The following is a 25,525-nucleotide window of genomic DNA, read 5'->3' as shown; positions in this document are numbered from 1 at the left end:
GTGTATTTCTCTTGTTCTTCTCTTGTATTTCTTAAAAATTGTTTTATTCACATAATTTCTGTTTATTTTACGAATTTTCAGACTTACTTGTATTTCAAAAAATAATTTTAATTCTATATATTTACATATCTATTATACAATCAATATGCATATCTATATGTAATGTGGAGGATTGCATTACCCTCCCCACATTCTGGAATAAAAATTATTATTATTTTTAATCATTTTAGGAAGAAACACTTTTTGCAAGTTTTGCTTTAAAATATGAAGATGGATTATACATACAAAGTATGAATAAATAGTTTTGTCCATTTAAAAACACAATTCTTTCAAGAAAGGCATACAACACACAATAATGTATCAGTGATTCAATCCAATATTATATATACCATATGCACAGGCGCAAACAAACAATTCATCTCAAAATTAATTGATGTTCTCTCCCTCTACTACATACTTTCTCTTTCTTTTATGTTTACCTTATACCTTACTCTGTATTATAATTTAGTATTATATTTTATTGTCCTGAAGAAGATGAGTCCAATCGAAACCGGTCGACGAATATAACTCAAAATAAAGTGGTTTAAAAGTAAGGACGGGTTGTTTCGAAGAATCTGAACAATTCATCAAATTTCAACGTTCATTTTCAAGTTCTGTGAAAGATTTTTTCAAGTTCTGTTTTTATTTCAGTTTTGTCAAGCAACTAGCCTACAATGATATAAAAACAGAACTTGAATAAGTCTTTCACAGAACCCGAAAATGAATGTTGAAATTTGATGAATTGTTCAAATTCTCCGAAACAACCCGTCCTTAGTGTTTGTTTCATTTTGTACTGATGGATTTCATTGATTGGTTGGAACAGGACTTTTCATTCTAAATTATGATTGGTTCAGAGATACGGCCTGTTAAATGAAGCATTTTTATTAACCAATGTATTTCAAATTCATGAGGGTTTATTCAAATAAAAAGTAATAATAATAATAATATGATGTTATATATATACCGCCATTTTTGTGAAAAGTCCCCTCAAGGGTGCTCGCTGTAAGTGCAAAATATTACATTATTTAGGGTGGGTTATTTCACAGAATTTGAACAATTCATCAAATTTCAGCATTAATTTTCGGGTTCTGTGAAAGTACTATTCTAGTTCTGTTATTATTTCATTGTAGGCTAATTGCTTGACAGAACTGAAATAATAACAAAACTTGAAAAATCTTTCACATAACTTGAAAATTACCTTTTAAATTTGAAGAATTGTTCAAATTCTCTGAAACAACCCGTCCTTAGAATCTGTGCAATCCTTATAATGTTTCTGACCGCCGAGGATTGAAATTTATTTATTATTATTTGAAATAAATAATTTTGAGTTTTTTTTTCAAATCTCTGTCGTCACCTATTTATTTGTACTAAACTGATTGATTTTATGCGCCATAACTTGCATAGTAACTGGCATAGTCAATAAGCAATAATACTTGGTTGTTGTGTTTAGTATAAATATTTTGAACACAACAACCAAGTATAAATTCATACTGCGACATTAGTGGCAGGCAATAGCAATAGATTAGCTTACACACACCAGACAGCTACTTGCGCAAACCACAGGTCAAACAATTTAATGTTTAGATCCAACGGATAACAATTATTTTCCAGTGATTCCATATGTTTTTCAAACATTAATCTCCATTTTACATTCTCTCATGACCGTGTGTTTAGATATTAATTTTGAATTAATCTGAAAAATTAATTTCAAAGAATCCTTTCCTATTGAATTCATACATTAGAAGCCAGACACAAAACAAATGATTTAACTTTCATATTTAAAATATGTACTAAACCAGTGGTTCTTAACCTTTTTGGGGGTACCGAACCCCACCAGTTACATATGCACATTCACCGAACCCCTCCTAATTTGAAAAATTAGGAGTAAATGTCTATGGTCCGTATATAATGACTATGGTCATTTTCGGGCGGCCATCTTGACCGGTAATCGCAAGCTCTACCGCTGCGTGATCACCTTTAGCCAATGATGGACAAGCGGGGCATGTCACCACGAATCATATAAGTCGGGGGTCTTGACCTCCACCGAACCCCCGAGACTGACTCACCGAACCCCTGGGGTTCGATCGAACCCAGGTTAAGAACCACTGTACTAAACTCTTAATTAAACTGTTCCGAACTCCTGCTACTTATAAACTTAAACATACCCACAAGAAGAAGACACGATATTCCACCCGTGTGCAGAAGCGCAACTAGCTATGGGAAATCAATACTTAGGAGATATTGAAATGTTTATGTTGACTTGGTGAAATTTATGGATCATATTAAAAGCCTATTCCAACCATATTCTTGAACCGTTGGTTGTCTCTTTGTTAACTTATCTGATCACTCTATATAATTATAAAATTTTTGATTCATGTATTTTTATTTTGATGTATGTAGGTATTTTTTCTTAATTGTAATCTTATTTTTATTATTTCTTCTATTTGTTCTAAATTATGCGTCATGTCAAAATTATACCACTTATACATATGTAAAAGCCTTTACGGGTCTAAAATTAATAATATAAAATTTAAAAAACTATTTTGACAACTGTCTTGTGGTTGTGAAATGAAGAAATGGTTGTACATTTTCATAAACATGAAAACAAGCAATTTGTACGAAGTATTTCAATTTGTAGTAGAAGGCAACTTCAGTACTGTCACTAATCCGCTACCCTGAATTGTAGAATGTGCGTATAAAATGTGCAAAAAATTAAAACAGGTATTTCGTAAAAACAAACACCGCAATCGTGACAAATTTGTACTTATCTGTAAAAGACCATGTATCTTCTAAACCAAAAACAATTTTTAACATAGTATTCCCACCCGTTCATTATTGGACATTATTTTGAAGGTCGGCCATTTTATAATGCTCCTTTAGAAAAACAGACGAAATAATTTTACATTAAAAGAGCGGGAGCACACAGAGAGCGGTCAGGAGTTCAGAGTTCCGCGTTCCGCGAGAATGTACTGATACTATAACAACAACGCACACAGCGGGCAGTCAGACCGCGGCATGCGCGGCGGTCAAAACGGAACGTCGCGTTCTAAGAGTTCTTTTCCCGCCGAGGCAGAGAACGCCAGAACGCCGCGATGTCTGAGGTTACAAACACGGAAAAGTTAATTGAATTGGTTAGGGAAAGGAGTTAATTATACGATAAGTGATGTAAATTATAAAAACCGCGACAAAAAAGCCGAAGCTTGGTTTGAAATAAGGAAGTTGAGTCCATTTTTTTTATTTTTTTTTATCAATGTTCGCATTCAAACTTAAATACTGGTATTTTTTTTTTTTTTTTTAAAGTTTGTTTTCATAGTTAAATTAATTCTCAAAGTTTAAATTTTATTAAGCCCGCCAAAACGAGCGGAATCCGAGCGGTAACAGGCGGGGTGTAGTGTGACGTCATTAGAACTGTGAAAACCACGTCGCTTAAGCATTATGTATGGAAAAAAATTTAATTCTTCAACAAGGAATTCCAGTAATTTTTTTACCAATGTTAACCGTCTATTATAATTGATGTTATTAAAAAAAAAAGAAAATTGATTAAGATTTCATAGTTAAATTAATATTTTAAGTTAGAATATTTGCTTTTCACGCCCGATACGGTACTTGTACGGTATCGCCGTCGCTACTTGTTGACGTTCCCCGCGCGAATTCAGGACCACCGCGCAGAAAAGTAAAGACCAAAAGTAAAATAACGGTTTACAGCCCAGTTCACTGTGAGACTTTTCTGAGCGGCCGGCGGCCTGAAGTGTATCACATGCTATGTGACATGTATAATAATAAAAACATCTAAGTTATGCAATAAACAACATATTATTATAAAGCACTATACGAATATGTATCTTTAGAAATCCATTTCATATAATAATAATAACAAATACGTACATATATTTGACAAACCCAAATAAACCTTTGGCCTATACACCTCTCTCATCTAAATCGACCATCTCTCATGTAATAGAAAGAGATGCACCATAGGTGTTCCGTTGTACGTACAAGTCACGACACATGTGACGACAGAATTCTTTCGACCAATCGTGGAGCGTATACAGTCTTTTGCTATTGAATGCTTTTTCAAGAACGTTTAACTAATTCTAAGAATAATAATATAGAAATATATTTATAAATTTAGAATCGATATTTTTTGATCTACATGAACATATTTTTTATAAGTCAAAATATTTTTCACTCAACTTCCTTATTGCTACTAGTAAATTTAAATTTTAAGTAAATTTTACTATTAGTAAATTTGCCTTGTTCTTCTCGCGTTGTGTTGATTGGGAGCACCCAATACTTTCTTTTCTTTTTAGAAGCTGCTAAGCTCCACGAGAGCAATAATTCTTCATTGGATGATGAACTTTCTAGTGACATGTTGCTTATGCAAAGACCCAAAAGAAACTAGAACGTGAGAATTTGAACGCCGCTTGTGTGCTTTGGAACTCTTGGGCGGTCAACGGTCACTAGAACGCAGAACTCTGACCGCTCTGTGTGCTCCCGCTCTAAGCTCTCACGTTAGTCGAGTAATTTTTGTGCTTATTTTAAAACACGATCCTTTTGACAATTGATTTGGGTATATTTATTATATTACGTAATGAGCATTCCTCTCGACACTTGTATATATTTTGTGTTTTTAGATATTATATTAGTGGAGGCTGAAGATGATGAGTATAAACCATGTGGGCTTCAAACTACGGGTTGTGGTGGAGTTTTTCTAAGGCAATCCGTTCAGAATGCGTATTCTGATGATGACAACATTGTGCCTGTGAATTCTCCAGCTCCTTGAAATATTTTATTTTAACTCCAGGTCCTGAGGAAAATAATTTTCCTCAGCCTATGTCATCTTCGGGTTTGCTGTGTGGAAGGTCTTTTTGAGGAGAGGAAGGAGTGAACATGGGTCTTGAAGAAACAACAGTCTCGTAGAAACAACCCTTCCTCATGTGACAAACGTCAACCGTGTAGAAATGTGTCCGATTCTACTATTTGTCCATTTACTATGCTTCCAGAAATTCAATGTACCTACATGGAAAAACGGCTACCTGTGCCATTTGAGAATTGATATGGTGGAAAAATTATATGAAAAACGATATCAAAAAGAAAATCTTGTTACTTTTTTTAAATCTGTGGAACACTAACGTTTCTCCGCAGGGGTAGGCAGAGACGACAGACCGCCAAACAACTCGGCCTTGACACACACTCCTTGCCTCATTCACATTCATGAATCGTCTCATAAAAACTCTTCTATTATTTGACTCTTGACATGGTCCGACTCAAGTATCTGATTCACTAGAACGTGCCATGTCTTCCTCGGGCGTCCCCGACTTCTGCTACCATTCACATTTGCGTCATATATTCTATAAATTAATCTTAGCAGCAATTATAACAATTTATACTCTTTAATTTAGTCATTTTGGATAAAGAAAAACATGTTCAGTAACATTATCACAAAGAAAAAACACAAAATATTATATCTCATTTATTTGATTTATAATTAAAAGAGTAAATTAAAATATTACATTCTATCACAAAGGTAAATCTTTTCATTGCTACATTATTTTATACACCCAAAACAGTGTGTGTATAACATTATATCCATGAAAAATGAAGAAACCACACATCAACCACAATAATTTTACAATTTAAATTTGTTATTTATAGTTGTCATTTTGGCAAATTCTTGTTCTCCTTTTCCACACCCGTGTCAAATTTACTCGCTTTGTTAATATAATAATAGTTATCCCTTTCAGCAAGTTATTTGGTTAATCCTGAGAAAGTTCAATAAAAAAAATAAAAAAAATTATTTGAAGAAAGCATTAATTTTAAAAAGGTGAAGTAGTCAGTAGTACAAATAAAAAATATTGCAAATAACATAATAAATTCAAGCGAGCAATTGAGATCAAGAAATCATAGGGTTTTTTTAGTTTTTTAACCCTTGCCGGAGCCCTGCAATAGCAGTGTTGAAGAATTGTGCCCAATGCACATCACAAAGCAGTGTCGATCTTATACATTCATTTTGCCTTTGGATATTACTTCTACTGGGTTTGTTAAACACAAAATCAAAATGTCGCTTTATCAAGTATGCTATTGTCTTCATGTTGGCCTTAACAAAAATGTATTTTTATTTATTGAATATTCTTACCGGCTCGTACGGGTTAAGCCTGATACAATTGTTGTCATTATCATAGGTCCTCCTTTCCAAAAGTTGTTTAAATGAGTGCTAAAGGTTATTTCATGTTGAGGTAGGTCATTGGTAATACAGTGATTTCCTAACAAGACCATGACCACAAATGTATAGCCTCTGGCAACAGCTAACACGGGGAATGTATCCAAGAGGAATGTTAGATTACATTGTTTTACTACTCGGAGAGGATCCCACATATATGTATTACTAAACAGGCAAAACTAAACAAACAAACTTTTAATTAAATGTAATTTTTTATGGCAACTTATTTTAATTATTGAATTCAATCATTTTATTTTTTACTACAGTATTGGATGTACATCGTAAATCATCAATCAACTACCATATTCCGGGGCTATTATAATGGGAGCTTCTAATACGAATAGATTTGCTTTATTTGATTTCTAATTCAGAAGTAAAGTGAAGACATACTAGACAAACAGTAAAGATTATGTATGGTGTAACTACACAATATAGTGTTATAGCCTCAGCCTCATAGCTGTAAGCTAGGGTGAAATCCTTCATTTGATATAAAGGTTTCTCTTCAAATTTAAAGATAATAAGGAAATTTACAACTTGTTTTGCTCCTCGTACTTGAGAACATCTTCCATGTTCACAATATCAAACTCGTGAATGGCGGTCCCGGCATACTGGGTGTACTTAGTCGGGTTCTCTTGGATGGAACGTTTGTAAACTGAAATTAAGCAAAAACAAATGTGTACATGTTGTAATAAATTATTTATGGGAAGAAAGTGTATTGATGATAAATTATTCAACAATGTTACTGGTCATTGTAATATATTGTCACTTAGGGCCTTACTAATAAAAGGGTTTTAAATTTTAAAAACCATTAATGTAGGGTAAATAGTTGTTTATAAGTGGTTTTGTAAAATTTTTTGCACAACTTTTTTAGTACGGAGGTTAGTGACTAAACAATATGTTTGTAAACATGTGTTAACTTCATGGCTAGTGAGTTTTGGCAAACTTAACTGTAAGTGGGGAGTGATTTGAGTCATTTTCGTACTGTTTTTATCAAAACATAAGATTAACTAAAAATAATCTTACGTTTTAATAAAAAAACATTATCGACATCAAATACGACAGCGCTTGAATTTTAGCCGCGCCCGAACCGTTTCGGACCAACCGTTCTGAGCATTTTTTCGTTTCGTCACACCATTTTGGCCATACTTGTAGGGAGGTTACACATTTTCAATAGAGCTATTTTAGCGTATGTATTTATAGCCAGATAAGAAATCACCTCATTATAATATATTATATTACAATAAAGAGAGAAAAACAATGAATGCGTGGCTATTATCGCTTGTGCAGCAGTCAAGGGAGATAATCAAGCAAATAGCAGGAAGTCACGGTTAGCCGGCTGCTGCACAGCAACTAGCTGTGTAGTACTGTACTGTACTGAACTGAACTACATATTACATATATTGTACTCCACAAATCTTGAATGAATAAACATCATTGTGAGATTTATTTATTAGGCGATTTATTTATTTATTTCTGGACTATTCCCCAAAAATTAGTCATCACTTTTGACATTTTGTAGAGTAACAATAATTTCAAGTCAGAATTCCAAAAAGGATTTGTCAGTTGGAATTTAACAGTATTCTTCTTCTTATTTGTGTTGTCTTCATGGCCGATTCATCTATTGTCTTTAATTTCAGTTTAATTTTTATTTTCAAGAATGCATAAAAAAGATATTTTTAATAAATCATACTCATCCGGTCAGGGCTGTCTAAATGTCTGTTAATGATTTTAAACAATAATAATAAAATATCGCAAATTTTTCTTTGCTGTGACAATTCCATTATGATTTCAGTGGCAGCTCTTCTATGAGGGTCATTTTGTCAACGACCTCCCAAAAATATGCTGCAATAGTATTAATATTTAAAAAATGATTTAACAAACTACCCAATTATTAATTTTGTTTTAATATTTGTGCAGATTCATACATTTTTTTCGTATCATTCCAGTGCCATCTAGCGTCCAAATGAGAACCTAATGAATATTCCAGGGTGGCCACAAAAAACGGATTTCAAAATTCCCTGATAATTCCAGGTTTTCCAGGGCAGTTTCTATATTTTTCCCTGATATGTTTTATTAGGTATAAGGACATATCGGTCAAAATTTTATTTTTGAAACACGATTTTCATCTACGACAGAAAATTAGAACAGATACATAAATAAAGGGAATTCCGTCATCTAAAGCATTTATTATTTCCTTGCACCACAATGATCTATTCAAAACAAAATACACTTATTACAAATTTATGATATTTCGCCTGAAGACAATTTGTGTACAAATGAAAAGACCAGACAAAAATAGACAAATAAACAAAAGTAAGTACAGTAGAACCCCGATAATTCGAAAAAACGCGTAATTCGAAATATTCGCCAAAAAAAATTTCCGCAGAAAAAATTTTTCATACAAATTTTTTTAAAATTCGAAATTCGTTAATTCGTAATTCGAAATTTATTTTTGTCCGCGCACGAAAATTTGTTCGTGAAATTCGAAAAAAATTGATTTTTGCGAAAATAAATCATAATATTTCGTAAATCTGAATCTAAAAGTCAGCCGTGGCGGTAAAACGTTGAAAAATGTATTTTTACGTGGTTATACATCGTCCTAATTAGTATTATTATTTTGTAAATCTGAATCGATTTACACTGGAATGTTGTATTTTTTCAAATTTATTTCGAATATCCGAGTTTGAAGGGCCGAGAAAATACGTTTTACGCGGATATATGTCGTATTTTTACGAGTTTACACCAAATATCTGTATTTAAAGGGTCGGCCGCGACGAAACTCGGCCGCGAAATTTCGATTTACGCGTAAATGTATCGTATATTTACGAATTTATTTCGAATATTTGAATTTAAATAGCCCGCTGCGACGGAAATCGGCCGCGAAATCTCGATTTACGCGTAAATATATCGTATTTTTACCAATTTATTTCGAATATCTGAATTTTAAAGGGCCCGCCGCGACGGAAATCGGATGCGAAATTTCAATTTACGCGGAAATATATCGTATTTTTACTAACTTTACTTCGAATATCCGAGTTAAAAAATACGGCGCGACGGAAATCGGCCGAAAAATTTCGATTCACGCCGAAATATGACATATTTTTACGAATTTACTTCAAATATCTGGACTTAAAAGGCCGACCGCGACGAAAAACTGCCGATAAAATTCGATTTACGCGGAAATATTTCATATTTTTACGAATTTACATCAAATATCTTAATTTAAAGAGTCGGCCGCGACAGAAATCGGCCGCGCATTGTCGATTTACACGCAAATATATATTGTATTTTTGCGATTTTTTTTCGAATCTGAATTTTAAGAGCCGGCCGCGACGGAATACGGCCGCGAATTCTCGTTTAACGCGGAAATATATCGTATTTTTACGAATTTAAATTCAGATATTTGAAATAATGGGCCGGCTGCGACGGAAAATTACCGCGAAATCTCGATTTACGCGGAAATATATCGTATTTTTACGAATATCTCAATTTAAAGGGTAGGCCGCGGCCGAAATCAGAAGCGAAATCTCGATATACGCGTAAATATATAGCATTTTTACGAATTTATTGCGAATATCTGAATTTAAAGGGCCCGCCGCTGCGGTAATCGGCCGCGAAAATAAAGAAATAATTGGTATTAATACGAAATTACAACTAAAATACCACCCGGATTTGAAGAGGCGGCCGAGAAAATCGATTTTCGGCGTATTTTTTTTTTCTTCATAAAAATTCGAATTACGTGGGAATTCGTTAATTCGAAATTTGATTTTTGATGTCCCGTGGATTTCGAATTAACGAGGTTCTACTGTATTGACACTGTAAAAATGTTGATAATGATGATCTTTAAATTTTATTACGACCGTACTGGGTGTCCGACCCTTTTGACACTTTGTTGTAACTTTGCTAGCTTTTTCTTTACAGATTTCGCACCTACATAGTATAGGGGAAAAACCAAGGCGGGTGGTTTACGACATGATTGTGTTGCAAGGGCTATTTACGAAAATAATAATAAAAAAATACCTACTTATCTAGTTTGTCTTTGTCGGCATATCTTTTGTTACACACGCCGCAAGTAAAAGTAATAAAACACAACTTTGGGACTTCACAAATCGTAAATAACGAATTTCGTTTTATTTTTGGAATTCCCTGATATTTTAAGAATATTTTAAAATTCCCTGACATTTCCCTGATAATTCCCGGTTCGGTAAAATTCCCTGATAATTCCCGGTTTTCCCGGTTTTCCAGGTCTGTGGCCACCCTGTATTCCTACCGTGGGTCACTTTAAATTTTGTCCCAAAACTATCTCCTTTCTTTCTCTTTGCTATACAGTCAAAGGAGGTAAACACTATCATGTCTGACTTACGCTTAGTATCATACAAGTTTTCAGACATAACCTCGGTGAGATAGAGATATCTACGACCTAAGATTATTAAGGTATTAGAGGGAGATGTGAAAAATGTCAGTCGAAAGTTTTTCATGTGATAAACGATAGCCATCTTGAACTTGAATATTAGTTCGCGAAATTATGTTTATCGTTGTTGACGTAATTTGCATGGAAAATTGAAAATGTCAAATTCTGTGGATATCGTATTGAAAGAAATCGCAAACAATTCATTGAATCACGACAAACGTATTCAAATAAAGTGACAAGAGAGAAAAATAAAGGGGTTAAAAACGATATAATTATTGTCAGTGGATTTGCAGGTGCAACAAAATGAATGTAAAGGTGCTTTTGCTTTCATTATTTACTTTTTAATCTACACATAAACAATGGACTGAGGTTAGCGATTTGAAAACTTTTAATTGGAAAAGATCTTTGAAAAGAAAAATAAACATTAATTAGTTATACATATAAATAATTAGATAAATAATCTTAAATTAAACAATATTGTACTACCGGCTTCAGAATAGGTGAGTACCGGAAAATTAATTACATAGAATCACGCATTTCGCAAATCAAAAAGTATGGAATTATATTTTTGATAAGACTTATCAATTACAATAGGGAATTCTCGTGCATTTTGTAAATAATTTATTTCAATAAAGATTATTTTTATTATGTGCCTCTTTTTTTTCTTTTTTTTTAAATGCATTTTCAATTTTTTGTAGTTGTTTTAAAAATTGCGTGCTATTTCGGCTCTGAAAACGGTCATGCGCCATTTTGACCGCTACGTCACAAGTGCTACGTCACACCTTTGCCGCCGCCGACGCCATCGGTAGGCAGGATCTACTCAGGCCGGTCAACAGTGACTTCATCGTTCGCCCTTGAACGCTTGATCAATCACCGGGCGTTTTTAGTTGCATTGAAATATTTCGTTCGCGCCTGTTTTTAAAGTCATTATAACTTTAATAAATGATTTTTGAAAATTATAAAAACTATGTATTCTTGTGTCTGAAGTGTTTCTACATGTGAATAATTAATAATAAGTGATTTTTTGGTGTGAAGAGAATTCCCTATTAGCAAGAATTGTAAAATAAGTGGTTTTATTATTATTATTTTAATCATTAACATGCATTTAGACGCCCTGACCTGCTGAGTATGATTAATTATCGCATTCCCAATAAATACAACATAAGACTCCATGCTATTTCATGTAGTTGCTTCTCGCACTAATTTTATGTACAATTCTTGTTCACAGGGATTGCATAGTGTGGGGAGTAAAAATTGCTCTGTTGACATATTTATTTTTAATAAGAATAAAAATTAATATTCTTTGTACATTTTTATATGTTTGTATGTAAAAGTCCAATGGGTGTCTAAATAAATCTAAAATGCAGTTGTGTTAGTAACGTATAATTTAAAAAGAAATGTATTTATTTACCTCCGCCAAGAATCTTCTCAAGCATGTAGGTGGGGTAGCGCTGGCACTCGCGGGCAATGTAGACACCAACCAGGGAGAAGTCGTGCACTGGAGGCAGCACCACGCGCATGTTCTGCTTCACTGTGTCCATGTCCACCTCATAGTAGCCGTCACGCATCTTGGTCACCAGGTCCATCAGTGAGCGGGGCGGCAGAACGGCCTCTCGGTCCAGGGGCATGATGAAGCAGCGCTTGCCTTCAGGGTCCATAATACCTGACAACCATCCATGATATCATTGCAACAAAAAACAACAAATATTTGCACAAACCGCTAAGTAACTGTTTGAAATCGTTATAACTATTTTGTGCATTTTTTTCCATAGAAAATGGTGTATTATTATAAAATTAATTTTAAAAATAATATTTCATCAGTATGTATTATTATTTAACAAATTATATTGTATGCCAATAACATGGGCAGCTGAACCATCGGGTCAATTGGGCAATGACCAACCCTGGAATTATAGGACGACAATAATTGTAGTTTATATCTATTAAATTTTATACAAATACCAAATAGCGAGCAGCGACTAATTGGCGTTTGGAGAGTAGTGAAATCTAAAATTTCAGTTAGAAGCTCGACCATTCTCCATGTACCAATGCTCGGTCAAAAAGCCCGCTGACCTAACTTTTGTCTCCATAAAAGTAATACAATAAACAAGATGACACCATAGTCCTATGGCATAATATTATGGAGACAAAATTTCGCTAATTGAAGGTTTGGGTCATGTCCGAGACGGACTGACAGAGACAATACGGTGAATATAATTGTGTTTGAAAGAGATAGTTCTAAACGTAGGACGGGTAATTTTAAGTATAAGCATAGCGTAAAATAGACATTTTTGTAATTATTTGGATAGTTAAGAATATTTTTTTGCTATTTTTGTGATTTGTGACGAATCTTTATATTTTTTTAAATCAGTTGACGTCATATTAAAAGATAAATATAATTTTGTGAGTTATCACTGACCACTTCTCAGCGGTTATCGAAAAGAGATTGATTTAAAACATTTTTTCTTTATTTTTCACTATGTTTTTTATGAAAGGAGATTCAATAAATTTAGGCAGGGAAATTTATTGTGTAGTGATTTCCAAATAAATGTAACAGGGTAACTCTATATTCCTAATTCATCATAGGTAATCAATTATTCCTCATATGAAGTTGCAAAATGCAAGTTATGTGTTCATTAATGAAAATTATAAATAATGTTTAGCAATATCAAAGTATAACTTGAGTAGAATTGATGAGATATCTACAAATTCATTGGCATATTAATTAAAGATTAGTCACAAATATATTTTTTTAAGTCACCTTCTGCTTCTAGACCCCTAGAGCCGCCTCTGGCCAATATTATTATGAATTGATTAGATGTTGACCAAGGTTGGCTCGTACTTAAGCTTCTTAAGGGGCGCATATTATCATAATTCATTTCTTAGCTTATAAATTAATCCATACTCCATACACTCAATTCTTATCTACAAGTAAGGCCTTGAAATCTAAAAAGAAAACCCTTGTATCTTGTACAGATCAAAAGTTAGTAATAACATAACATAACACTGAATGGTGATTGTGTTATAATTGTTATTTTACTTGTACAAGGAAGCAAATGGTTTATAAAGTGTGTTCTGTTGTTTTTTAATACCATTTAGAGTGTATATTTTACGAGAAGTAGTTGACAAAGTGTGCTCTGTTTGTGTTATGAGAACTTTTTTTACATTATTCCAAAAATAAAGATATTCCAAAAATAAAGTTATTCCAAAAATAAATATTCATTCTATACTTGCAGAATAATCAATAGAAGTCACACAAAACAGGATATTTTTATCCAAGACACTGTATAGATTGCATTTAGTTCGAGTTGAATCTTGCGTTCTATATATAAATTACGTTATATATAAAAATAGCAACTGATAAAAATGTGCGGTGAGAAAATGAAGATAATGTAGGTAGTTCTTATTCGAAGTTATATTCTTATACAATTAAATATGACTGAAGAAGATAGGGTCCCATTAGCTCAGTCGGTAGAGCGGCTCCCGGCAAGACGTCCTGGGTTCGAGTCCTAGATGCGACTGAATCTTTTTCCTTTTTTTTTTTTTTTGGTAAACTTATGTTTAAGACAAGATTTTTTATGCATAGCACAAAGGGTAACAATCGAATCGAATCGAAGGGACACGGGTTCGAGTCCCGTTGGCGTCATGTATATTTTATCAGGAGATTTTTCAATGTGGATGAGTGTTTCAGGCGAATAATTATTTGGGCTTGTAAAATAATTGAATCTTTTTCCGTTTCAAATTTTAGTTTAACCTGTTAATTATTAGGAAACCAAATTTGGTCCCAAACATCATATGAATTTGGTTTCCCAATAATTAACAGGTCAATATTGTTTCACTAATATTTTTCAGAATTCCATTACTGGTGCATATAATTAACTTAAAAACACACATTTTATTTAAACACTGGATATTATATTCTTACGAATAAAGGTGAAAAAAATCAGAAGTGACGAAATACTATATTTTACAATCTTAATGCTTTATGATTATACCTTCTAAGTATATCTATTAAATAATAATAAAAGAGATGGAGATGAGGAGGCTTCACCAAGTACAGAGCACTATAACACAAAAAACAGTCTTGACCACTCTAACGATTTTTGGCATATTATGATTAGTTTCCAAAACGTCTTGAGCGAACGCTTGCCACAATGTGCTAAATTTATAAAACCTTAAAATATAGGATAAAAGGTGAAATCTAGCAATCTGGATTCATTGGATTTAAACCGCAGTAAGCAGTTAATGTGTTTCCATACAAATATTTGAGCCGCAGTAAGCAATTCATATGTTCCCATACAAATATTTAAACCGCAGCAAGCAGTTCATATGTATCCATACAAATATTTAAACCGCAGTGAGCAGTTCATATGTTTCCATACATATATTTAAACCGCAGCAAGCAGCTCACATGTATCCATACAAATATTTAAACCGCAGTAAGCAGTTCATATCTTTCCATACAAATATTTAAACTGCAGTAAGCAGTTCATATCTTTCCATACAAATATTTAAACTGCAGTAAGCAGTTCATATCTTTCCATACAAATATTTAAACTGCAGTAAGCAGTTCATATCTTTCCATACAAATATTTAAACTGCAGTAAGCAGTTCATATCTTTCCATACAAATATTTAAACTGCAGTAAGCAGTTCATATCTTTCCATACAAATATTTAAACTGCAGTAAGCAGTTCATATCTTTCCATACAAATATTTAAACTGCAGTAAGCAGTTTATACGTTTCCATAAAAATATTTTGATTTAGCTATTTAATTAAATGGAATGGCCAAATCAAAAACCGAACACCCATCGCTCCAGTGGTTATGGAAACGTTAAATATCGAACTATAATAAAAAAATCACTAGAAATAAAATAATGACACATTATTTTGAATGGTAATTTAAACACTTGAAAATATCCAACGATATCAGGCATTGGCGTTGGATGGAATTATCTTCAACGCCCAGTACTAATATGCACAAACAAAATAGAAAAAAGAAAAATAACATAATGAGAATGAAAACATCCATAATAACACACAACAAACAGGAAGAAAGCTCATAATCATTAACTTGGAATGTGGGAAACCTGGCTTTAGAGATTGGGTCATTATTAAACACAGCTAGAACTATTTCAATAATGGTCTTTCACTAGTCCAACACAGAATGCGCAAAGCTCTGCACTCTTTAGTGAACTCCACTAATGTCAAAGGTATGCTCAAATAGCTCTCAAATCTAATATGCATCTACATAGGTACATAAAATGAATATGATTGTACATGGTGCATCGGTGGTCACTTGGCCACATATTAATGGAACATACACCTGAACTGGAAAGGCGATTACAGAGTTTGAAAATAATAAAGATTGAACCTGTGGTGTTGGTGTTGAAATCGTGGATGAAACGGCCTCGCCTGCCATCGTTAAAGTTGGGAACATCAATCTTCTCGTAGTTGTCCTCCTCGTAACCAATTTCAAAGTATTCCCTGAATGAGTTGAGGATTTCATTCACCATCTGCCTGTTCCTCATCTCTTCCACTTCCACATCGGGATTATACTGCATCAATTTCTCTTTTCGTATTTCGCCATCCTAAAACACAACGCACAACAAAATTTATCTTTTTCATTTTTAGTCCCAACTGCTCCCAACCGCCTGGAGCCAGTGATTATCTATGGAATCTCCAGTTGGAGTTACAAAGTTTCAATTCTGAACGATCACCAAGATGATACTAAGGACCGGTTGTTTCGGAGAATCTGAACAATTCATCAAATTTCAACGTTCATTTTCAAGCTCTGTGAAAGATTTTTTCAAGTTCTGTTTTTATTTCAGTTTTTTCAAGCAACTAGTCTACAATGATATAAAAACAAAACTTGAATAAGTCTTTCACAGAACCCGAAAATGAATGTTGAAATTTGATGAATTGTTCAAATTCTCCGAAACAACCCGTCCTAAGCCTAGCAATTCTGAATGCTGGTCTTTCACCAAGATGATACTAAGCCTAGATAGGCCGTTTTTCCCAACTTTTCCATTGATCAACCTGAGGCTCCGATCAGCCAAGTGATTTGTTCAGTAATACTCAATTCGCCTGTTTTAAAACATCTTTATCGGTGATAATCTTAATCTTGAGTGGCCCCGTCCAATTCCATAGAAAATAAAATGACATCTGTAGTGGATATGCTGACCACAAGACCATATCACCGTGTGAGACATGGTCACATAAAGAAACGCGAGCCCAAAGCGGAGCTCGGCGCGACCATGGGCCCGCTACTCAGGCGGCCTAACGGTAAACAGCTCTCCGGGCTCGACTTTCAATTCAAAAATGTACATTTTAACTTTCAAAAACTCCCACTGTCAAAAACTTTCATATCAAATTAATATTAACGAGTTAATATTGTACTCATTATTAATACACTTAATTTGTTTTAAGTACTGTAATATGTAAACAAATTTTTTATATTTTCTACCAAAAGGATATAAATATATTAAAAAATAAAGTCTTAGCTTGACTTTTACTAATGCAGCGAAAGTACATTAGTACAAATTTGTAAACTTTTTAACAATTTGACGAGATTCTCCTCCATGTGTGAAATAAAGCAACACGGACAAAACACAGCAAGAATTCCACACAGAATTCACGGTCTAGATTGATCAACATCTACGTTAAGATCAGCACTTAGCCAGCCTCTCCTACAACACTTAAATCTGTTTACTCTGCTCTCTGTCAATCCCTATTAGCATATGACATCACCATTTGGGGTGGCTGTGCTGAAACTATTTTTAATCCTCAAGAAAAAGCACAAAAAATGGTAATATGTATTATCAACAAGCGACCGACAAGATATTCCTCCATTCGACTCTTCACTTCTAACATTCCTGGGTTACAAATAACATGATAATATTTGAAAATCTCCAACTACCACCACAGTAAGCAGAAAATGTTGCTTGTGTTGTGATGGAGGACTTAGCCAGCTGAGGAATTGAACACACTATGCCTGGGTGGGACCCAAATGCGATGCCAACGCAGCCAGACTAAATATAGTTCGAAACCATCTAACACATTTCTGGTACAAATACAATAAAAATACACTCTTACAACACAATCAGAAATATAACCAACCGACACTACAATGTACCTAAACTTCATACTTCATACAAAATCAGCAAAGACAATTCATCTACCTTGCTCCAAATATCTTCAACCTCCTCCTTGACCTAAAAACCGAAACCCAACTCCATAGTTTCAAAACACAAATAACTCCATAGATCCTTACATCTGCAATACATCATAACACCCATGCATTCTACACTCTAACCAGCTACTCTCCCTTCATACATCTCTCACATTCCTTATCCAATTTTCGTAATAAAATGTTTATAACTAAATGTACTGTATAATTTCATATTATGAAAAGTTTCAATTTGTAAACTTCACCCGGCGTAACACAGGGGCATCCATAGCATGGCGGTTGAAATAACACAAAAAATATATCCACTGTAAAAATTTTTTTGAAACGAATTTTTTTTTTCATTTAAAAATGAGAAAATGAATATTGTGTAGATTACAACATCATCCAGCATCATGAGAACGGTTAAAAAAAATCTTTGTCATTCAATATTTAGCTGTCGCAGTTTGTGTAACTTGATATTATCGTCCATTATGTCCGCCCATTCCGCTATATCTATCATAAATATAAGCATTAAGGCCCGTAGTAAGCGTTCAAAAATGGTTTGAAAGGGAGATATTTAAATACGAATGTTAAAAGTAGCGCGCTAATATTAAAAAATGATAATAATTAAGCAAATACGGTGAAAATATTTAATAAAACACGACTCGTTTGAAATAGAATTAAAATCTCTCGACAAATACTTTAGTTGCATTTAAAGATACACTGTGAATATTTTCACGCCTATAACACATTAAATAACATAAAAAAACATGTTTTTAATAATTTTCAGAACTTACTTTGCAATTTTTTTCTAAGGAGGGAATTTTATATAATTAGAACTTAAAGAGTGTTATGAGTTGCCCATATCCTAAATTAATCGAGTATCCCTATGACTACAAATCATAGAGGATACACCACCACATCGATCACTCAGCAATATAGTGTAAAACATGCCTTGGTCACATGCAATCAGAAGGATCACCTCATATGGTGATCGACAGAAGAAGCATGAGGGATAACGCAAAAATCATGCCCATAAAAGAATGACTACCTACGGACGAGGGGGAGAGACGAAACAGGAGGGGAAGTGGGAACACACAGCAGGACTGCACCTGAGCTGTGAAAACTCAGCACACTTCAGTACAGAACCGTGGACTTCAGTTGTGGGTTATTATACCCACACATAGCGGCAAGGCCGAAAGCAGATTTACTCTAAACTTTTGAGGGTTGAACCACGCTATGGACCTGACAAGCAACCCAAACCTCCCATATCGGTTCATAGCTGTAAGCGATTTTAAATATATGGTACCTCTAACAAACGTAATGAAACAGAGCCAGTAACTTCCAGCGTAAAATTGTTCCATGCAATAGTTTAAAAATAAGTAATAATATGCATAACTTTGTTGCCAAATAAATAGTACATATATCAATATAACTTCATAAAGTGTTTTCGTTTTGATGGTTCCTTGAGAGATGGCCTGAACTACAGATCCCTGAGATTGTGCTACTATAAAATGTCTGCCGGCAAGCAGATAATAGTGTTATAAAATGATTTAATATATAATCTTTAATCTCAATATAATCTTAAACAAGAGTTAACGAGAAACTTAATCGGTAGAAATTGGGTATGCGGGGTCTTAATATCTTCATCTTCGCTGTCCATATTAATTTGATACTTAAAATGAAAGTAAAATTATCAATACGAAAAATAGTGCGTGAACGTGAATGACGTTCAACATTTCGCTGTCATTTTGTCAAGTGTCACTCTGTTGACACTTTTTTATAAGTAATCAATTTTGCTGAGCCAGAGGTAAATCCAGTTGTTTGGTTCTTGTGGATTTGAGAAATTTTGAGCCAAAATTTCGGCTCAATCAATTTCAATCAGAAGGATTTGGGACAACGGCGGTAAGAGTATCTTCCTTATCCTAACCAATGTAAAATGTTTTCCTTAGAATGGAAAATTCCGAAGAATGGAAAAAATGTATTAAATTGAAACCATAATAATTATGTAAATAAATATTTCATCAACAAGCAGCAAATTACATATGTGATAAAGAAATCACATTTTTTAACATCCTGTACAGATTCCAAGAAATATAATGAATTGCTGATATCATAAATATTGCAAAATTGATAACATTAACCCTCTAACACCCGTACAGTTTCACAAAAACTAAATTAAAGAGCCAGATGCTCCTGTGAATGCAAGTGCCACTGTGATCTAGAGCTGTGCTCCGCAACCGGTGTGCCGTGGCACACTGGTGTGCCGTGGTCAAATTCAATGTATTTGACATTTTACAATATTTCGTTATATATTTAATACACAATGACAAATTATTTTTCATAATATTGTCTATTTTTCAAAATGTAGCATAGAATAATAGTTATAATTAAATAATTTTTCAACGTTCCTCCAGCGTCTAGTGCCAATTGTTGAAAACTGCGCAGTGTGCTTTGTACACACCATGGCCGCACCAAATTAGTCAAATACATTGAAAAATGACCCTTATGGGCGTCGCTGAAGACTCATGCCCATGCGCATGTGTTATACCGCATTTGCACGCGTTACATCACGTTATGATCACGTTCACTCGTCTGTCATTATTTTTACATCACAAAGTTAAGTAAACAAGTTTCTACCATTAACGATAATTACTATTAATTGTGTGTGGTTAGCGTTCTTCCTGTGATACATATTTAGTTGTAAACCCCTTTAAATATGGATCATTTTTTACGTGGAAAAGATCCGTCTGATGATGAAGAACCCAGCAAAAGTTTTACAAAAAAACCAAAGAAGATAGTGAAAAGAAAGACTATATTAAATATACATTTCCGACAAACAATCTTAACACTACTTCCATTTTCAACGACATTTTTGTGTGAGCAAAGTTTTTCAACGCATGTATTAATTAAAAATTAAAAGCAGTCATGCTTAAAAGGTCTTGACCGAAAACTTCGGGTTGCGCAGTTAAAAATCGAGCCGAATATAAAACTTTTGTGTTCATTGAAATAAGCGCAGGTATCACATTAATTTATTTTTATTTTATAATAATTATTAATTGTTATAGTTATTATAGATATATGTATGTATACTTTTCAAATAAAAAACAAAAGATTATTTTAAAATTTGTGTATCAATTTAATACCTATCTATTTTAGCTTTTGGTGTGCCGCGGAATTCTAGGAAGAATTTTTGTGTGTCGTAGGTGAGAAAAGGTTGAGGAGCACTGATCTAGAGGTATGAACCCATGATATGACCAGCTCAGGCACAGGGGCTCCATCGAAGCCTATGTCAAATTAACCTTTCTGAAGCTGGGCGTAATGTACAGGCCCCACAGATACTAGTATAGTACACAACTGCTGACCCTGCACAGTAGAACCCCGTTAATTAACCCCAGAAAAAAAGTTCATGCAAAATGGTTTTTTAATTCGAAATTTATTTTGGTCCGCGCACAAATTCCAATTTAAAGGGCCGGCCGCGACGGTAATCGGCCGCGAAAATTTGATTGACGCGGAAATGTGCGTTATCTTTACAAATTTACTTTGAATAACTGAATTTGAAAGGCCGACCGGCGGTAATCAGCTGCGAAAATTCGATTTAGATGGAAATAATTCGTATTTTTATTGTTAATTTACTCCAAAGATACTTCCCGAATTTTAAGAGGCGGCCAAGGAACTAGATTTTCGGCTTTTTTTTCACAAAATTTGGAATTACGTGGGAATTTGTTGATTCGAAATCTAATTTTTGATGTCCCGTGGATTACGAATTAACGAGGTTCTACTGCACAAATCTCAAGTGCATCCCACTGTTGAATTTGGCAGCCACATCTGGTTTGAAGCCCCACAATCCCTTGATTCGGGCTGCAGGAACGGATTCCTCTATCTTAACTCCTCAGGCCTCTGCCATATTTTGACAGAAGGTCGGAGTATTTCAGCTTTGCAATAAAAACCAAATATATAGAATATTTCTTATCTAAAACTCTTATCTCTAACTTATCCAAAAACGATTTTAAAAGGTGATAAAACGCGCTTTCAAATTTTATTATATAGATAAATAAAATTGTAAATGTTCGTTAGTTCAAAATCTTCAAATCACCGAAAATCCTTCACCAATTGCTTTGAAATTTTGACACAACATTGCATTTGAATATGCATGTGTTTTTATATACCTATATTATATAGATGTTATAGAAAAAAAACGTGTTTAAAAAAAAACAGTTCCATCTGTTGGACGTAAAAGCAAAACGCGCTAGTGTTTCTCTATCTGCAGAGACAGACTTAGCCACAGTAGCGGGGTACAGCTAGTTATAAATAAATAAAAACATTTTCGATGTATATGTTGAATGCGAACGTAAAAATAAATTAAAAATTGCTCACCTGATTTTTTGTAAAAAAAATTACTGATAACGAAAAAATATATAAAAATACACGCATTTTATTAGACAAATGAATCACAAACTTTATTGTCACCTCACTTATTTGTCTTTCATATAAAAATAATTAATAAAACATTTTGTAACACGTACCATATATGTATATTAATTTCCAGAGGGGGCAAATCGACGACTCGTATAGTAAGTGCTTGTGAAAAGATGTAAATGATTTGGGGAGGAATGCAGATCACGCCAAACTCTGGGAATTGAATAAAAATGCACTTTCTAGATGAAAAAAGTGTGTAGAAATTCATTAAAAAAATAATTAAGGCGCGGAAGAATAAATTGAGGGAGATACAGCCGATCAAAATTTAATAAATTGCACTTCGCGATCTGATATTATCACCATATTCGGACAGTCCGCCGCCATATTTTGTCACGAAAATCAAATTAAAAACTTTTAATACTTTTGAAATTTCAGTAGTGCCATCCAAAAAATAAAAAGTGTTGCCAAATAATAATATCAATGCATGGAAAATTCTGAAAATTAAATATCATTTGCCAGATTGGTAGTTTATTATTTAAAATCTTGTAAATACTTAATTTATGTATATATATAACCTAACCTAACTGTGATTTTCTATAACAAAAAAATGACCGTTTAATAACGCCCACTCGCGTCCCCTTTAGAGTTTTATCCCAGTTTTCAAGTAGTTTGTGGGCTACGCTAGGTTTGTATAGACGGTTTGTGATTTAATACTAATACCTTTTTTCCATGTTATTTCCTGTTACACAAAATTGCCCCTTTAATAACGCCTGCTCGCGTCCCCTTTAGAGTTATATCCCAGTTTTCAAGTAGTTTGTGGGCTACGCTAGGTTTGTATAGACTGGTTTGTGATTTAATTCTAATACCTTTTTCCCATGTTCTTCTGCCTACTCTAACCCAAACTAAACACCTAACCTATTTTGTAAAAAAATATTATTATTATATGGCAACACTTTTCTTTTTTTGGTTGGCACTACTGAAATTTCAAAAGTAAATAGTTGCTAATTTGATTTTCTTAAGTCATAATTGATAAATAAAACATGGTTCCTATGTATCGCGTACGAAGTTTCAAAACCCTATAACTCAGTTAATAGTGCCGACCCCCACCTAATTCTTTCAGATTCGGATTCCCCAGCCCTAAATTAGTCTAAATCAATTTCGGTTATACTCCCATAAACCGAATATTACCCTCAGATCGCGAAGTGCAATTTTATTAAACTTTGATCGGCTGTATCTCCCTCAATTTATTCTTCCGCGCCTTAATTCTTTTTTTAATGAGTTTCTACACACTTTTCTCATCTAGAAAATGCATTTTTATTCAATTCCCAGAGTTTGGCGTGATCTGCATTTCACCCATGATTTGAATTGGTTTACCTTTACTTTGATCTGAGACGATCCGCGGAACAGATGAACTGGAGAGGATGCAAACAAATACAGGTACACTCCACCGCTGATTATGAGAGTGAGCGAGAAAATGCCAGTAAGGACGATTATCAACATGCGACGTGTATGTCCAAACGGTGCATTTTTAGACGCATATACATCATAGGGGTCTTGAATGTCTACCGAGACCTGTAATAAAATGTTACTATGTAAGATTAATGACAGTCAGGTGCGCATAAGAAAATAATAAACCTTCTCAGATAAACACGGCCACAGCCATTAATCAAACGTACCGTTTTCACACCCTCGGGTGCTAAAAGAAGCGACTTATCCTGCTTCTTCAAAAACATTGACTTTGTTATAATCGTCATCTTGAAACGAGATGAACCGATTGGAATCACGAAACCTTTGTTTTGATCGATAGAGTGCCAAAATAACAATGAAAATTTATCGAGTCGTAAAAACAGATGACGCAGAAAAGTGAAGCAGTGTTGCAGTCCGCGCAGACCATGCGCAGACCATAAACAGGGTTGCCAAGGCATATATATATTCTAAAATATCCACAATAGACGTTCAAATTCCCCACAAGTTCCTTTACCTCCAAAATGACCCAAATTCTATTGAAATGAGCAATTATTTAATCCTGTCATTTTCGGGTTTTCTCTTTCGTTAAGGGTTTAAAATATAAATTTTCTCACTATTATTGTAAATATTATTTTTTTTAATATGGTTGGATATAAAGAAATGCCCATAATCCCCGCATTAGCAAAATACTCAATGTTTCGATAGCTCTTGGAATATTTCGGGCCGCAAATTTCTTGTGAACGAAATAATAGAAGGGGGAGCGTAATGGAAATCTGAGAGGATGTGACCGGAATATTGAAAGCCCTTCTTTGAATTTGGTGTTCTCATTGTTCTCTTTCTCTCTCCCAGCACAAAAACTCCACGTCGAATTTCATGTAACCCGGAATTGAACTAGCAACCTGTTATCGGTTACGCGATAGAAAAGGTACTATCTTGGTATTTCCCGTCTCATGGTGACAAAGATGATAGGACGTGTATGGGTGGTAGGTAAGGGAGTAAACTATATCTTAATGATAACATTCAGCTACATGCCCGAACACCCAATTTTGAAAAATCTTAGAAATACCCCGCAATTTTCTCTTCTTCTCCACGAATTCGCAAACCTGCCATAGACCACAATCAGTGATGCCAGCCCATTAACTCCAAACAGGAGGTCACGAGGAAAATAATTTCCCGCAGGGTCTGTGTCATCTCTGGGCTTTGACTGTACACTGTACGTAAACATTGTACAAAAAAATAATCATTAAGGTTAAACGCAACGCTCGTTGTATTCTACGTGTTCACAGATGGCGTTAATTAATTAATTTTGTTTAAATACGCTTTTGCAAGGTATTGCTTTACAGTATTAAGACAAATCATTTGTTTGCGCCCGTATATACGCAATATGAATATGAATCAATAGTTTTGTTCGTTTAAAGACTTAATTCTTTCGAGAAAGGCATATAAATACAATATTGTACCGATGATTCAATCCAATATGGAATATGTGTTGTGCAGCTGTAGAATAATGTTTGAAGGGGACGGAGATGACTTGTCCCGATTTTTTTTTACCGAAAACTGCCTGTATGAACCAATTTTGTTAAATACATTTTCTACGAACCTTGATCATAGGGTACGTATCATTGACCAAAAAAGCCCTGAACAGAACATGCGATTTTGAATAAATGGCATTGAAGCCAAATCTAGGGTAAAGGGAAATTGCCTGACAACCATCTTGATTGACAAACTTTTGAAAAAATTGTACGCAAATTGGTACATAATTAACTATTATCATTTTATTTTTTGCTGTTAATGCAGTTAT

General features: G+C 34.0%; 1 protein-coding gene across 1 annotated transcript; it reads right to left on the bottom strand.

Annotated features, from left to right (window-relative positions):
- Window positions 1-5,499: 5,499 nt before the first annotated feature.
- Window positions 5,500-24,143, bottom strand: LOC149424489 (integral membrane protein 2B). Its single transcript, XM_089651617.1, has 5 exons — window positions 23,934-24,143; window positions 23,632-23,829; window positions 16,045-16,261; window positions 12,082-12,333; window positions 5,500-6,911 (listed from the first exon to the last, which is right to left on the bottom strand). Exons 1-5 carry the CDS (start codon window positions 24,009-24,011, stop codon window positions 6,787-6,789), a joined length of 870 nt encoding a protein of 289 aa, XP_089507743.1. The 5' UTR covers window positions 24,012-24,143; the 3' UTR covers window positions 5,500-6,786.
- Between the last annotated feature and the right edge of the window lie 1,382 nt (window positions 24,144-25,525).

Source organism: Hesperophylax consimilis, chromosome 4, assembly GCF_061612785.1.
Source record: "Hesperophylax consimilis isolate HC1 chromosome 4, BYU_Hcon_1.0, whole genome shotgun sequence".
NCBI lineage: Eukaryota > Metazoa > Arthropoda > Insecta > Trichoptera > Limnephilidae > Hesperophylax > Hesperophylax consimilis.
This window is presented reverse-complemented; position numbering and strand designations above follow the sequence as displayed.

Excerpts from the sequence above, each read along its gene's own strand:
- LOC149424489 (XM_089651617.1), bottom strand. The coding sequence starts at position 24,011 with ATGACGATTATAACAAAGTCAATGTTTTTGAAGAAGCAGGATAAGTCG. Across the intron at positions 16,262-23,631 it reads CGTCTCAGATCAAAGTAAAG|GATGGCGAAATACGAAAAGA; the intron begins GTAAACCAATTC and ends GTTGTGTTTTAG. Across the intron at positions 12,334-16,044 it reads TTTCAACACCAACACCACAG|GTATTATGGACCCTGAAGGC; the intron begins GTTCAATCTTTA and ends GATGGTTGTCAG.